Source organism: Pongo abelii, chromosome 11 (genome assembly GCF_028885655.2).
Source record: "Pongo abelii isolate AG06213 chromosome 11, NHGRI_mPonAbe1-v2.0_pri, whole genome shotgun sequence".
Classification (NCBI taxonomy): domain Eukaryota; kingdom Metazoa; phylum Chordata; class Mammalia; order Primates; family Hominidae; genus Pongo; species Pongo abelii.
In genome coordinates, this window is record NC_071996.2 from 99,815,171 (window position 1) to 99,831,999 (window position 16,829).

The window sequence follows — 16,829 nt, forward strand, 5'->3', positions numbered from 1 at the left end:
AGCTGTGCTTTTCTGAAGAATAGCTCATCAAGAATTACTTACATTTTTTAAATGGCAAGAAAAAAAGTTTTGACATTAACTAAAAGCGGCTTCCATTACTGTGTGAAGACTGGATGAATAGCATGTGTTTATTTCAATTCAACAAGTATCTATTGAACACTTGCTCCATGCTAGGCATTGTACTAGGTGCTGGGGAAATAAAGGTGAATTAGATATGGTCTCTGCTCACAAAGACCTCACGACTCTTCAGGGGAAACAGACACATATACGACTAATTACAATAGAACATCTTAAACCAGACACAAAATCTGTTCTTGCACAAATATTTTATTCTTCATATACAATATCAATAATCCACCAAAAAAAGTCACATTAAAATATTTTGAAATGCACAGACTAATGTTAGGACAATGTTGCATTTTAGTGCAACGTTCCTTTTGCAGGAATCACAGAGAAGATGGTGCAGCTATCTATAAAGATACAGGAAAAGCAGCTATTCCAAATGTGAATATGGGAATCAGAATAACTCAGCATGAGCTAGAGTAAGGAGAGCAGGGGCTGGTTGGAAAGAGAGGAAATCACCTGTTTCTACTTTTCCTTCCTGAGGAGGTTGTGTATGAGAGCAAGGGCTGGGGCGTTACTAGAATATTTGATGTGGCACAATGTCCACCTCTGAATACTCTGGCAAAGAGCATCTTTGGAGGCGTTGACAACTTCTAGAATCCCATGTTTGTTGTTGTTGTTTGCTTCCATTTTAACTTAATTGTGGCTGTTTATCACTTGCCCTCATTTCTTATGAAACTAAAACTGTGAAGTCTTTTAGTAGTGTATGCTGAACATGGGAATGCATCTTCTTTTTAGGAAAGGAAGACAAATTTTAAACCCAACCCTCCATCACATATAATGAATTTTACTATACTAAAAGTGAGCATGTCCCTTTGAAAAAATATATTGGTTGATAAAATAAACATAAAAGACAAGTTTTAAAAACAAGCTTAAAGAAACATCTAATTTAGATTATAATCTTTTTTCAGTTTGTGATGTTTTTGTAACTCCTACAAATACATGCGGTGCTCTACATCAATATTTATGGTTTCACAGGAAAAAAAACTCCATAAATATGCATAGAAATCATAGTTCCAGCGATTTATATGTAAATATGGAAATGTGGAATAAAATCATTACAAACTGAAAAATAAAAGTGAGGGGGAAAGAAACTCCACGAAAGTTTAGCTATGACAATGGTTGAATTTTTCTAATGAGAAGCTTCATCTGTAGTTTTAAAATAGCCAGACACCTGAAAGAACAAGACAATGTTATAATTAAATAGAAACTGAAGACTACACAGTCAACACAAAGACCCCCCAAATCAACATATTTTAATGAAAACTCTTTTTGTCTTCATGTTCTCACCAGAGATGTAAGGAACATAGAGCTCGTAATTATGAAATATACTCCAAATCAGAAGCTTTGTTTTTTTTTTTCATAAAAGTAAATAATTCCTGTTCTTTTACGATATCACCAGCTGGGTGCTTTATCAGTTTCCTGTCCTTAAATATTAACTCATTCCATGCTCACATGAAAGTATTTATTTGATATTTTCTACGATACTTTCTGTAAGGTAGAAACTAGTATCTGTAATCTACAGATGAAGAAGCCGAGGCTTACAAGCAATTTATCTGCCTTTTACTAAGAGAGGTAGTATGGTATTAATAACTATTCTCTGATACCCTAAGGCCTAAGTGTAAATAATAATCAAGAGAAAACTTTATTAACATCTTACTGTTTCTTCTATTTTATTTTCTCATTTTAGAACAATATCCAAGGGCATATTCCACATGGTAAGTTATACGTTCTTTTTAGAATAGCAATCATTATTTTTTAATCATCACATTTAAAAGAACTAATAATGAAAACCCTTTCACAAACACTGTGAAGCACAAGAAAGGCAGGCTTCCTCAGAATTTCAAAATTACACTTGTGGGAGAATGGGAAAAGATTTTAATTATGATTCCATTCCCTTTATTATTCAGCTAAACAAAAAGCTAATGGATTGAAATCATAATGTGTTTGCTTGGAATGCACCATACTTCTTTTTTTTTTTTTTTTTTTTTTGAGATGGAGTCTCGGCTCTGTCACCCAGGCTGGAGTGCAGTGGCGTGCTCTCAGCTCACTGCAAGCTCCGCCTCCCAGGTTCAGGCCATTCTCCTGCCTCAGCCTCCCAAGTAGCTGGGACTACCACGCCCATCTAATTTTTTGTATTTTTAGTAGAGATGGGGTTTCACCGTGTTAGCCAGGATGGTCTCGATTTCCTGACGCTTCGGCCTCCCAATGTGCCGGGATTACAGGTGTGAGCCACCGCGCCCAGCCAATCATACTTGTTCTTTTTAAATGGTAGGTGTTGGTTTGATAGGAATGCTAAGTAATAAGAGTAATGAAATTCGCCGGGCGTGGTGGCTCATGCCTGTAATCCCAGCACTTTAGGAGGCTGAGGCGGGTAGATCATGAGGTCAGGAGTTCAAGACCAGCCTGGCCAATATGGTGAAACCCCATCACTGCTAAAAGAAAATACAAAAATTATCTGAGTGTGGTGGCAGGCACCTGTAATCCCAGCTACTCAGGAGGTTGAGGCAGAAGAATCCTTTGAACCCAGGAGGTGGAGGGTGCAGTGAGCCAAGATCGCACCATTGCACTCCAGCCTGGGCAACAGAGTGAGACTCTACCTCAACAACAACAAAAAAAGTAATGAAATTCAAATCTTAATAAATTTTTAATTTTTTTCTATGAGAAAAATGCCATCCTTACTAATAGTCAACCTTTTCTTCCTATAGGTGAGGAAGTTCAAGCTCAAATATATGCATAATACTTTATCCCCCAAAGAACCATACTTTTAACTTTTAATTCCCATCTAATCCAACAACTCAATTTGACATATTTCTTTATGTAGATTTTCCACATAACTTAGCTATATCACTTGGTCTGGAAAAAGATACAGGTAAGAGTGTGGCCATGTTATTAATTTAATAATCCTATTAAGAGATAATTATATTATTTTAATATGTCTCTGCCTGGATAACTATGCTTAAAAAATAAAAACTGTCATTTCTTTTTAAAACAAGACTGTGAAGTACCTGAACCAAATCCAAATACTTAATAGTGATGAGTATAAGCAGAACTGAGCACTTATTTCTATGAGGAAATAAAATTATTTTTTCAAATAAATACTTTCAAAATATCTACTTTATGGCTGACTTGTATGTTTGGACAGATCCAGAATAAAGGGCCAACTTTTACCTGAGCTCAGAAGAAACTTTCAGCCTCTGAGATAATTGTGAAAGGAGTTTTTCTGCTCTTCGTAATCTGCAGATGCAGAAGCAGTAAGTTCTGATTGGAAAGAGAGAGGTCTAGGATTTTCATTTGTGGGGAAAGGATTTGGAAATGTTCCAAGATCAAGACCTCTGCCCTTAAAATATGCCTGAAGGCTTCTGAAAAACTAAAGAGAGAAAGAAAATGGTCAATGCCAGATATAAATGAAACACCAAAAATAAAGGTGATTTTTTTTTCCTTCTATTTTTCCCCTGAATTGACTTCAAGGCTAATCTAAGAGGCAAGAGGTTGGAAATCAAAATCCAGAAATACAAGTACAGGCTTCAGCTACTTCTCCTCCCCTCCCCTGTACCTTCTTTCTGACATTTCAACCCTAACCAAAATAATTCACCATTCTTAGTGAAAATTGAAAGAAGACTATGGAGCAGCACCACAGTGGAAAGATTCATTGTGAACTATCTCTGAGTACTAAGGTCAAAGGTGAAAATGAACTCCATAATAAGCAGCTCAGTATCTCCTCTTCCTTAATATGAGATCTCTGTCGCTGCCTTCTGCAATAGTTTCTTTTCAGATTTCCATTAGGAAATGAACACAGAAGATGTGCAAAGTGCTACTTGCTTTGATGCAGGACAGGCAAACCCCAAAACTGGGGCTTAGCCCAGGAGGGTCCTTGGCTTTGCCCAGAAAAGAATTTAAGGGCAGGCTGGTTGTGGTAACAATCTTTTATTGAAAGGTACTGCTCCTGCCAGAACAAGGCTAACTCATACGTAGTGCACCCAGAGCTGACAACATATGGGCTCTTATCAACTGTGTTTTTATCCACTTTTGAATATATGCAAATTAAGGGATGGGTTAATGCAAATAGAAGGGAGTTATTTAGAGCTTTCTAGGAAAGAGGTGGTAACTTTTGGGTCATTGCCATGGAAAGGAGTGGTAGCTTCCAGGTAATTGCCATGACATTCGTAAACTGTCATGGCACTGAGGGGAGTATCATATCCTAAGAGCAATGAGAGCAGGTCGGGACCACTTTTGTCGCCATCTGCTGGTTTCACCTAGTGTTTTCACTTTATCCTGTCTGGACCAGATCCTGTTTTGGTCAGCAGCTGTGACCAGAAAACAAATCCTGCTGGTCTCTTATCTCAGTTTATTTTAATCCTATGTTTTTACATTTCACATCATTCACTTTAGAAAAACCATATTTCAAAATAATCATGTCAATATGTTTATTGTATTTGGCATTTTTTTTTTAAAGAGAATGTTTACTGATCTTTTGAATTCTATTTTATAGATAACTATATGTTGAAAATATGTCCAGTAAATTGATACCTATGCAGGGTCAACTTTCAATTTTTGCAATTGAGCTTGGCAATCGCTAGTTATGTGATAACTTGTTTTATCATCAGTTCAATCTAAGCTATGCACGAGAAATTCCCTGTTATACTCTTGATTTTTTATATGTATTAGAAATCAAGGCTACAAAGTCAATGTTTATATAAGATCAGTTACAAATGAATTGTACTATGTGTGTATAAGATTGTTTCTAAATATAAATTTGTTTCTCTTTACAGAAACAAATGTAAACTGGCCAGAGAAACAATAGGTTGCCAACCACTAGGATAGTAAAACTCTGGTCCAATCCTGTTGGAGAATTTTCTCAACCCTTGGTAGCCGCCTTTCCACTATGTTCCGGAAAACAGAATGCTGTGTGCATAAATCCAAAGAGGCATTAGTTCTATCCTGAAACGCAGGCCCCAGGTGTGTTCTTACCAGATCTCTGTTTCTGGGGTTGTTGAGTGGCTTCCATTTGTCCTCATTTCTTACTGTGACTCCATTCACATGCCCAAGCAGCACCAGGGCAACACATAGTAGCAGGAGAGGTGCTCTGGTCATGGTGGAGTGAAGCTGAGTGAAAGAGGGGATGGGGGAGCTGTCAATCATCATTGAGAGAGATAGTCAGGGGAGAGAGAAAGAGGAAACATCTGTAAAGGCAGACAAGGAAGGAGAAATAGCATACTGGTTTATCTAAGTTTTACAGCCATCCTTTTTCCAGATTGACTTCTAAATGAGGACCCCAAAATCCAACTGATTAGCTTAAAGTAGCCCATGATAATGAGAATGTTATACAGTGATAAGCAAAACAATTATGGAACATAACATAGAAAGTCTGAATATGCCTTTTTCATCTTTGGAAAAAAAATACTTTGTTGTCTCCAAAGAAACTGCAATTCTTAAAATAACAAAAAACAAAACCTTAAATTACTTTTAAGCCTTAAGACAGCAGTCTTAAAAAAAAAAGAAAAGAAAAAGAAATTACTTCAGATACCCTGAGCTGAGAAATACACCTTACACACACATCTGAGACAGACAGACACACACCACACCAGTGTGAGTAGAGATTGTCTTCCACTCCAAGGTGTGAAATGGAAACTGAGACACACCGTAGAAAAGGCTAATAAAGCTTACCAGGAGTTTGGTTTTGGCTGGTCCTCCTAGGTTATCCTGCCTATAATTGGCAAGGCAATTCATGGGTACTTATAACCAATGGATTGGGTGCCGGTAGAAGTCACTGACGTGAGCAGGGGAGTTAAAAAATAATGATTCCTTTTTCATCCAGAGCACAAAGACTCTTGAGAGTCAGATCTTCAAGCTTCTTCAGGGATAAGCTTATTTGCCTTAGAAATGTGGCAGCCACTCCTTGAACCACTGAACATTTTATGTGGATTTTATAAAACACACAAAGCACTTCCATACAGCAAAGTGATTTTCTCCTTTTTTACTTTTAAGGGAAGGGATATACCTGGAAATATGATGGATTATAGCTGGAAATATGATGATGATTATCCCACCTATTAGAATGTTCTTTTGGAGGTACGACTTTTTCAAGTTAACAGCATTTTTTGAACAGAAAATTATTTTGTGAGAGACAAAATTACTCTTTTTGACCTATACCTTGTACTTTTTTCTCAGAATCTCAAGAAGCTTTACAAGTTTTAAATAGTGGCATCGTTTATCATAATATCTCTTCAAAACAGAGCAAGAAGATAACACGTTTCATGGAAAAAAGAAAAATTACTATACCTACAACATTCCCTTGCTGAATAAATGCCATCTGTAGAAAATGGTAGGCCGAGAAATTGGACTTGAGTTGTGACGTTGCTTTGGTTCCAATGATTTAGAACAAAATTTAGGACAAGATATTTGTTCAGAAGGCTGGTGATCTTGACTGGAAATTAGCAAACCTGGCTATAATCTCAGTCTTGCCATCTTGACCCTGGGAAAGTTACTATGACCTCTGCCCTTCATTTGTTCATTTCCTCTGTGTATTCATTCAGCAGACTTTTAGAAAGTGCCTACTATGTGCCAGGTACTGCAACAGGCTTTGAGAATGAAATGGTAAGAATAATAAATATAGTCCTTGCCCTCATTAGAGTAGTGGGCAAGATAAACATTAATCAAATCGTACAACCAAATGTGTACATATAAGTGAACAATAATTTCTATGAAATAGTGAGTGCTATGAAAGTATAGAAAAAGGGAATTTGATTCAGTCTGAGAGCCAAGGAAGGCTTCTGTGAGGAAATGACCTTACATCCGGTCAATTGAATAGGAGTTACCTAGGCAACCTGAGGAGGACAGAGGGAGAAGCGTGTCAAACACGGTGAACAGCTGTGCTAGGAATGGGGCACTTTAAAGGTACTGAAATTATGCCAGGCGTAGAGGGAGCAAGTGGGGAGCCTGACGCAAGATGGGGCCGGAGAGGTAGTCAGATTATGATCTTTTGGCTAAAAGTAATGCTAACTGATTAAAGGGTTTTAGAATTCTAAGCAGCTTGATCATACTTGCATTTTTAAAAGGTTATTCTGGTTGCAGTGGGGAGGACAGACTGAGCTAGAATAGAGGGCTGCGCAAAGCCAGTTAGGTGGTTACACAGTAGTCCAGGCAGGAAAAGATGTTAACTTGGATTAGGGCGATGTTAGCACAGATGCAGAGATTATGGGTAGATCTGAGAGAGATTTATAAGGGATTGTTAATGTACTGGGTACTACAGGGAGGGGTCTAAGGAGATGGGAGTTTCAAAACCAATTGCTAGGTCCGTGGGTTATGCAGGTGAGTGGGTTACAGTGCCATTCACCAACATACCAAACCAAGGCATGGAGGAGTGAAGATCATCATTCCGTTTGGAATGTGTTGAGTTAGAGGAGGCTTTGAGATTTCCTTGTGGGGATGGAGAGTATGCAATAGGATACACAGATCTGGAGCTCAAAGGAGAAATCTGGGAAGGAAATGTAAATTTGGGAGTTGTTGGCATAGAAGTGAATGAGATTACCTCAGTAAAGGTTAGAATATGAGGAAAAAAGGGGGCCACAAACTTGAGCTTTGAGAAATTTTAACATGTAACAGCCACATACAGGAATCTACAAAAAGAGACCCTGAAGGTGAGGGAAAATCAGCAAAGTATGGAAGCAACCAAAGAAAGTGTTTCAAGAAGGGACACATTGGATAAAATTAGGTCTATAGACCATTTGAACTGTTTTAGTAGAAAGTCAGATTAGAAAGGAGTGGATGGAGAGGAAAATGAGTCAGTATAGCAAGCTCTTGGAAACACAGCTATGAAAAAAAAGAAGGTAGTTACTAGAGTGAAAAGTAGAGTCAAGGAAAAGTGTTGTAGTTGTTAAAATGTGAGAGACTTGTTTGTTTAAATGTCAACGGTTAGGTGCGTAAATGAATACCCTGGAATTGTATTACATCACTCTCTTTAAAACCCCAGGACTTTAAAGTATCTAATAATATTGAAATATTAAATTTTTACTGAGGTTCAACATATGCAAATCAATAAATGTAATCCATCACATAAACAGAACCAATGACAAAAACCACAACATGATTTGTCTCAATAGATGCAGAAAAGGCCTTCAAGAAAATTCAACAACCCTTCATGCTAAAAACTTTCAATAAACCAGGTATTGATGGAACATATCTCAAAATAATAAGAGCTATTTATGACAAACCCACAGTCAATAACATACTGAATGGGCAATAACTGGAAGCATTCCCTTTGAAAACTGGCACAAGACAAGGATGCCCTCTTTCACCACTCCTATTCAACATAGTATTGGAAGTTCTGGCCAGGGCAATCAGGCAAGAGAAAGAAATAAAGGGTATTCAATTAGGAAAAGAGGAAGTCAAATTGTCTCTGTTTTCAGATGACATGATTGTATATTTAGAAAACCCCTTTGTCTCAGCCCAAAATCCTTAAGCTGATAAGCAACTTCAGCAAAGTCTCAGGATACAAAAATCATGTGCAAAAAATCACAAGCATTCTTATACACCAGTAACAGACAGAGAGCCAAATCATGAGTGAACTCCCATTCACAATTGCTACAAAGAGAATAAAAATACTTTGGAATACAACTTATAAGGGATATGAAGGACCTCTTCAAGGAGAACTACCAACCACTGCTCAAGGAAATAAGAGAGGACACAAACAAATGGAAAAATATTCCATGCTCATGGATAGGAAGAATCAATATAGTGAAAATGGCCATACTGCCCAAAGTAATTTATAGATTTGATGCTATTCCCATCAAGCTACCATTGACTTTCTTCACAGAACTGGAAACAACTACTGTAAATTTCATATGGAACCAAAAAAGAGCCCACATAGCCAAAAAAACAACAAAAAAGAAAAAAAAAAAAGAACACAGCTGAAGGCATCATGCTACCTGACTTCAAACTGTGCTACAAGGCTACAGTAACCAAAACAGCATGGTACTGGTACCAAAACAAATATATAGACCAATGGAACAGAACAGAGGCCTCAGAAATAACATCACACATCTACAACCATCTGATCTTTGACCAACTCGACAAAAACAAGCAATGGGGAAAGGACTCTCTATTTAATAAATGGTGCTGGGAAAACTGGCTAGCCATATGCAGAAAGCTGAAACTGGATCCTTTCCTTACACCTTATACGAATATTAACTCAAGATGGATTAAAGACTTAAACGTAAGATCTAAAACTATAAAAACCCTAGAAGAAAACCTAGGCAATACCATTCAGGACATAGGCATGCGCAAAGACTTCAGGACTAAAACACCAAAAGCAATGACAACAAAAGCCAAAATTGGCAAATGGGATCTAATTAAACTAAAGAGCTTCTGCACAGCAAAAGAAACTGTCAACAGAGTGAACAGGCAACCTACAGAATGGTAGAAAATTTTTGCAATCTATCCATCTGACAAAGGGCTAATATCCAGAATCTACAAAGAACTTAAACAAATTTACAAGAAAAAAACAAACAACCCCATCAAAAAGTGGCAAAGGATATGAACAGACACTTCTCAGAAGAAGACGTTTATGCAGCCTACAAACATGAAAAAAAGCTCATCATCACTGGTCACTAGAGAAATGCAAATCAAAACCACAATGAGATACCATCTCACACCAGTTAGAATGGCAATCATTAAAAAGTCAGGAAACAACATATGCTGGAGAGGATGTGGAGAAATAGGAGCGCTTTTACACTGTTGGTGAGAGTGTAAATTAGTTCAACCATTGTGGCAGACAGTGTGGAAATTCCTCAAGGATCTAGAACTAGAAATACCATTTGACCCAGCAATCCCATTACTGGGTATACACCCAAAGGATTATAAATCATGCTACTATAAAGACACATGCACACATATGTTTACTGCAGCACTATTCACAATAGCAAAGACTTGGAACCAACCCAAATGTCCATCAATGATAGACTGGATAAAGAAAACGTGGCACATATACACCGTGGAATACTATGCAGCCATAAAAAAGGATGAGTTCATGTCCTTTGCGGGGACATGGATGAAACTGAAACCATCATTCTCAGCAAACTAACACAGGAACAGAAAACCGAACACCGCATGTTCTCACTCAATAGTGGGAGTTGAACAATGAGAACATTTGGACACAGGGAGGGGAACATCACACACTGGGGCCTATTGGGGGTTGAGGGGCTGGGGGAGAGATAGCACTAGGAGAAATACCTAATGTAGATGACGAGTTGATGAGTGCAGCAAACCAACATGGCACATGTATACCTATATAACAAACCTGCATGTTCTGCACATGTATCCCAGAACTTACAGCATAATAAAAAACAAATCAAAAAAAATTTTTTTACTGAGATTATAGTAAAAAGTCACGACAGTATAAACTCCTTAGACAGTGCCCACCCTCACATTCCCAGTGCCCAATGTTGAGCCCAATATGCAGGCACTTTTAAAACAGGAAATACTGGCTGAATAAATTACAACAGATTTTCATAGCCATTTATCTACGAATAATTGATAGTTCCATTTGTATAAAAACATAGTTCATTTGTTCTTTTAAGAGCTTCTTAAATTTTTAAGAAATATTTATAGTTTCTCAAAGGAACCAATGGACCAAAGGTAACATACATACTATAGTCTTGTTCCTTAACACTGGAGTTTCCCTGATGATTAATAAAACATAGAACTATATGTTTAAGTTAAAAAAATTAATTCCTTTGTTTCTTTTTTTAAGAGACAGGGTCACACTCTGTCACCCAGGCTGGAGTGCAGTGGTACAATCACAGCTCACTGCAGCCTCCACCTCCTAGGCTCAAGTGATCCTTCCACCCTAGCCTCCCGAGTAGCTAGGACTACAGGCACACATCAACACGGCTGGCTCTCTTTTTTTTTTTTTCTTTTTTTGTAGAACCATGTCTCACTGTGTTGCCCAGGCTGGTCTCAAACTCCTGGCCTCAAGTCATTCTCCTGCCTGAGCCTCCCAAAGTTCCGGGATTTCAGGCATGAGCCACCATGCCTGGCCAGTTTCTTAATTTTAAATTTCTTTTTTAAAGAGCAGAAGGTACTATTGATAAAGTTGATTATGACATTTCCTTCAAAATGTATCAACACAGCACTAAGCAGATATTTTATAATTATTTGGTTAATAGGTTCAATCGAGAGAGATAAAAAAAACCCACAATATTTTAGGTTCTCAAACTATTAGTTTCTGGTCCAAATTATCTAATTTGGCCTCTTCATTAAGTAGTGCATTTGTAAAAGTAGCAGTTGGGACAAAAGGGTGTGGTAGCAGGCAAAAAGGTGCTTCTGCACCCAGAGGCATCTGAATGAAATTCTTTGCTAGCATTTCTCAAGTGGAATTTGAAAAGAAAATAGAGTACTCAGCACAGAACCACACACATGAAAGAAATCCAACAAATATGTGTTGATTGAATTACAAATTGAAGTATAATATAAATGCAAACATAGGCTAATTGTGGGGAAAGCATGCTAATTAAACAAGGTAGGGAGGAATTTTTAAACCATCTATTGGACTATATAACCTTTTCAAACCCTTCTTGTCTCTATTAAGGAAAAAAACCAGAGCTGATACAGCTCGTTAGCTGTACCATGAACAGGGACATAAAATTTAATCTCTTTTTTCTTCCCCTTGGCCTAAGTGAATAGGAAAATTATTATTTATAGAGTGCCTCCTCAGTGATGAGAAGGACTTCAAAAATAAGGGAAAGGTTGCTCATATGATTAATAGAGCAGGCCGGGCAGCTTTCTGCTCATAGCAATAACTGCTTTTTTTGTGTGTGACAGCAGACAGATTTCAGTTTGAAGGTGGAATAAAGAGAAAGAGGAAGAAATAAACCTCTTGTGATAAACAGAACAGAAGCAAAGAGCTGTGAGTCAAGGGAGCCATAGTGACTATGACAGACAGGAGAGTAGGGGCTCACCCCTCATATTCTGGGGGCACAAAAATCTTCCAGATTCTATGAGACCCAGAGGAGGTGAGGGAAGGCGCAGAAACCATTGAAGTTGAATTTCCCTCCCCCCCACCATTGGTATAGGGGCTTAGAGTCAAACGAAGTTGGTTAAAAACACACATGACATTCTCAAAAACCTCCACAGTAGGGCGAACCATTTGTCCTTTTCAGCAGCATCTATACTAAGTGTAAGTATAAAGTTGACCCTCAGAATTCTGTAGTTATTCACTATGGAGAAATCTGTCATATTCTTTGCTATCATCAGTTTTGTTTTTTAAAAAATGGCAAAGTAAAGATGGCAGTAATAGAAACTGGGGACTATTAGAAGGAAGGAGAGAGGGAGGAGGGCAAGGGTGGAAAAACTAACTGCCAGGTACTATGCTCAGTACCAGGGTGATGGGATCATTCATATCCCAAACCTCTGCATCATGCAATATACCCAGGTAACAAACCAGCATATGTACCCCCTGAATCTAAAATAAAAGTTGGAAAAAAATGTTAGAGGGGTATATCAAAAAGGATAAAAGATCTTCCTCTGTTTAAAATATGTTACAGCTGTTTTTATGTAATAGGGCCAGAGTGTGTGCCAATTCTAAAAGCCTGAGTATTGGGGGAACCCACCCCCATATTTCAACATGGGTTCTTTCTATTTTGCATAAGTGTTGGCCAGCTGAGAAATAAAGAGAAAGAGTACCAAGAGAGGAATTTTACAGCTGGGCTGCCGGGGGTGACATCACATATCGGTAGGACCATGATGCCCACCTGAGCCTTAAAGCCAGCAAGTTTTATTAAGGAATTCAAAAGGGGAGGGGGTGCAAGAACAGAGAGTAGGTCGCAAAGATCACATGCTTCAAAGGGCAAAAAGGAGAACAAAGATCACATGCTTCTGAGGAAACAGGACAAGGGCAAAATCAGAAACTCCTGATAAGGGTCCAGCAAAGATCACAAAGCAAAGGGCAAAAGCAGAAATTACTGACAAGGGTCTATGTTCAGCAGTGCAAGTGCAAGTATTGTCTTTTTTTTTTTTTTTTTTTTGAGATGGAGTCTCGTTCTTTCGCCCAGGCTAGAGTGCAGTGGCGAGATCTTGGCTCACTTCAAGCTCCGCCTCCCGGGTTCACGCCATTCTCCTGCCTCAGCCTCCCGAGTAGCTGGGACCACAGGCACCTGCCACCATTCCTGGCTAATTTTTCTGTATTTTTAGTAGAGACAGGGTTTCACCGTGTTAGCCAGGATGGTCTCGATTTCCTGACCTTGTGATCTGCCTGCCTCGGCCTCCCAAAGTGCTGGGATTACAGGTGTGAGCCACCACACTCGGCTGCACGTATTGTCTTGATAAACATCTTAAACAACAGAAAACAGGGTTTGAGAGCACAGAACTGGTCTGACCTCAAATTTACCAGGGTGGGGTTTTTTCCCACACTAGTAAGCCTGAGGGTACTGCAGGAGACCAGGGGGTATTTCAGTCTTTATCTCAACTGCGTAAGACAGACACTCCCAGAGCGCCGTTTATAGACCTCTCCCCAGGAATGCATTCCTTTCCCAGAGTATTAATCCTTGCTAGGAAAAGAATTTAGTGATATCTTCCCTACTTGCATGTCCATTTATAGTCTCTCTGCAAGAAGAAAAATATGGCTCGTTTTGCCCAACCCCACAGGCAGTCAGACCTTATGGTTGTCTTCCCTTGTTCCCTAAAATCGCTGTTATTCTGTTCTTTTTCAAGGTGCACTGATTTCATATTGTTCAAACACATGTTTTACAATCAATTTGTACAGTTAATACAATTATTGTAGTGGTCCTGAGGTGACGTACATCCTCAGCTTACAAAGATAACAGGATTAAGAGATTAAAGTAAGACAGGTGTAAGAAATTATGAAAGTATTATTTGGGAATTGGTAAATGTCCATGAAATCTTCACAATTTATGTTCCTCTGTCGCGGCTCCAGCCGGTCCCTCCATTCGGGGTCCCTGACTTCCTGCAACACCTGAGACCACAGAGCAAGGAGGCCCCGTGCCAACTAGGTTGGCCATGCTTCCTCCAGAGTGTGAGGCAATTCCAGAAGCCTGAACCCATAGAGAAAGGAGGCCCCAGGCCAAGCGAGGTTGCCATGCTTCCTGGAGAGCACTGGCTTTCAAGTCCAGGCTGACCTCACAGCTGCTGCTTCCATCAGGTGTTCATGATCAATTTCTGGGACTTGGGCAGCAGCCTCCCTGTCTCCTACCCCTGGTCTGTCTTGCTCACAGCCATCAGCCTTTTGAAAACACAAATGCCACAATTTGGGCTAGTAAGAGAGAGCCAGCCAATGCATCCCTTTAAATCCTGCCCTAAGTTCAAGCCATTTCTCCTATAGCTAAGATGGAGGAATAGAGTCAACAGAGGATAAAAATCATGATAATCATGCTTGAGCAAAAGCCAGCTGGGAGAAACACAGTGAAAAACTAGACATCCGGATTCACACACTGACTGAGACATAAACTGAACTGAGAACCAGGTTTCCAACCCCTTCTCTCATCTCAGGCCCTACTGATATCTCCAAAGTCATCAGAGGAGTAAAATATTTTTCCTAAAATATAGAAGGCAGAATCATTGCTTACAGTTTTGCAAACAGGTCTTCGGCAGGCAGGCTGCTTTTGTAGCAGAGAGCCTGAGGGTGGACAAGGTCTCACTGCTCAGGTAAAGCTCACATGCATCACGTCCCCTTCTCATGGTATCTGGATGCCCATAAAATAGAGTCTAAACTCTTGATTATGATGTAAAGGCTCTCAATATGATCCAGTCCTACCATTCCATCCACTTGACCTCCAGTGACCACCATTGCACTTATGCCCAAGTGCCATTGAAATTGCTGTTGCTTCTGTCTGGAATACCTTCTCCAACCCTTGTATGCCCTCATAATTTCTCTCTGTTTGCTTCTTCAACGCTCAGATCAAATGTCACTTCTTTTGAGAAAAAGAAACCACTGAGTCATTTCAACCGTTCTTGCCAGGTGAAATTAATGTAATTGACTGAATGATTGTGTTCCCCTGACCCCAAATTCATATCTTGATAAACCTAACCCTAAATGTGGTGCTATCAGGAGGTGGAGCCTCTGGGAGGTGATTGGTTCATGAGCATAGAGCCCTAATGAATGGGATTGGTGCCCTTCTAAAAGAGACCTCAAAGAACTCTCCTGCCCTTTTTCTGCCATGTAAGGATACAGGGAGAAGATGACAGTCTGCAATCCAGAAGATGGCTTCGCCAGAACCCAATCTGTGCTGGCACCCTGATCTTAGATTTCCAGTCTCCAGAACTGTGAGAAATGAATGTTGTTCACAAGCCACCCAGTCTATGGTACTTTGTTACAGCAGCCCAAACTAAGACAATCAGGATGACTGCATTTGTTTCCACTTGGCTCATGATTCACAAGGTGCTCTCTTGAAGAAGGCACCATGTCTTTTTTATCATTGATTCTTCAGAGCTTGGTCTTTTCTTCAGAGGTTGGTATAATGCCTGGCACAGTGTAGTTATATCACAAATGTTTATGGAATTAAAAATTCTGTAGGTAAAATTTGAACTTAGATTCTTATGTTATTTCAGCCTTGTTACATTTCTATATTGTATCATTCACCAGAGATTTACATAATGTCATATTTTAATAAGGAGGGGAGAGATAATTGTAGTTGACCAGTATTTGTCGATTTTACTTGAATAGTCAATAGACCAGTAAAGTGTAAATTAATATTTGATCTATCTCTTGCACACAAACCAATAGAGACTGGGGAAACTGTGGCATATTCATGACCACACACACTTTTCTATTTTAATTGTTCTGGATTTGAGGGGGTGGGGCAGAGCTGTTTTGTCCAAGTCCTGAGATAACTCAGATGGGGAAGCCCAGTGAATAAGAAATAATTCATATTCAATACGGTAGTCCTCAAATCAAAACATGGGCCTGCTAAAGGAGTTAAAGGACATTAGAACCATCCAGAATAATTCTTATTAGTACAGCTTTCTCCCCTCCTTTCAGAAGCAAAGCAGTTCTTATTTATTTATTTATTTATTTATTTTTCCCCTCCAGGGATATGGAAACTTCGGGCCCTATTTGGTGCATCCTGCCCTGAAGCTATTTAGGAGCCTAAAGGCCCATACGTCATAGGAGATATCTCCCATTAGTCATCCATGAAGAGCACCTTGGGATTTCTCTCCTCTCCCTTTGTTCCTTTTAACTAATTATTTAGATTTCTGGCTTAGTATCAAACTTTAAGGATGGCTTGCCCTTCTGATGTAGGATAATAAGCATGGTATTTATTGAATACATACTATGTGTCAGGGCCTCTGCTTTGTCACTAATCATTGTTAATTTTCACAACCCAATGTATAGACCATACTCTTCTCAATTTATACATTGGAAGTGGAGGTTATAAGAGAGATTGAGTTTTCAAGACTGAGTTCCTAGCATGTTACTTAGTATAAATCTAGATGTGTTTTCTTAGGAGTTTAGGGTTAAGACATACTTATGAATAAGAATTCTGTGAAAGGATTCTGAGATGATCCTGGGTTGCAGCAAACCTGGCAGTGCAGATTTAAACCTTAAATTCTATCTGAGAATTTGGGCCTCCTAAGATCTATATGGCCCAAAGTAGTATGACACCTTAGAAGATATGGTAGAGTGAAAATACCCCAAAGACTTCAAGCCCTAATGCTTGTAAATGTTAACTTATTTGGAAGAAAGGTCTTTGTAT

The 16,829-nt window shown here is 39.0% G+C and overlaps 1 protein-coding gene and 1 long non-coding RNA gene across 3 annotated transcripts; one reads left to right on the forward strand and one right to left on the reverse strand.

Moving 5' to 3' along the window:
- Positions 1-309: 309 nt before the first annotated feature.
- C11H2orf66 (chromosome 11 C2orf66 homolog) lies at positions 310-14,937 on the reverse strand. 2 transcript variants are annotated; one of them, XM_054549619.1, is made up of 4 exons: positions 14,703-14,937; positions 5,095-5,229; positions 3,295-3,493; positions 320-1,297 (listed from the first exon to the last, which is right to left on the reverse strand). In XM_054549619.1, exons 2-3 carry the CDS (start codon positions 5,215-5,217, stop codon positions 3,314-3,316), a joined length of 303 nt encoding a protein of 100 aa, XP_054405594.1. In that variant the 5' UTR covers positions 5,218-5,229; positions 14,703-14,937; the 3' UTR covers positions 320-1,297; positions 3,295-3,313. The 2 variants fall into 2 exon arrangements, with proteins under 2 accessions (XP_002812745.1, XP_054405594.1); XM_002812699.4 differs by lacking the exon at positions 14,703-14,937 and having other exon boundaries at positions 310-1,297; positions 5,095-6,328.
- On the forward strand, positions 4,902-6,405 carry LOC129058086 (uncharacterized). The gene is made up of 3 exons (XR_008522935.1): positions 4,902-5,082; positions 6,112-6,195; positions 6,295-6,405. It is a non-coding gene; the product is annotated as an uncharacterized LOC129058086 (long non-coding RNA).
- Positions 14,938-16,829: the final 1,892 nt, after the last annotated feature.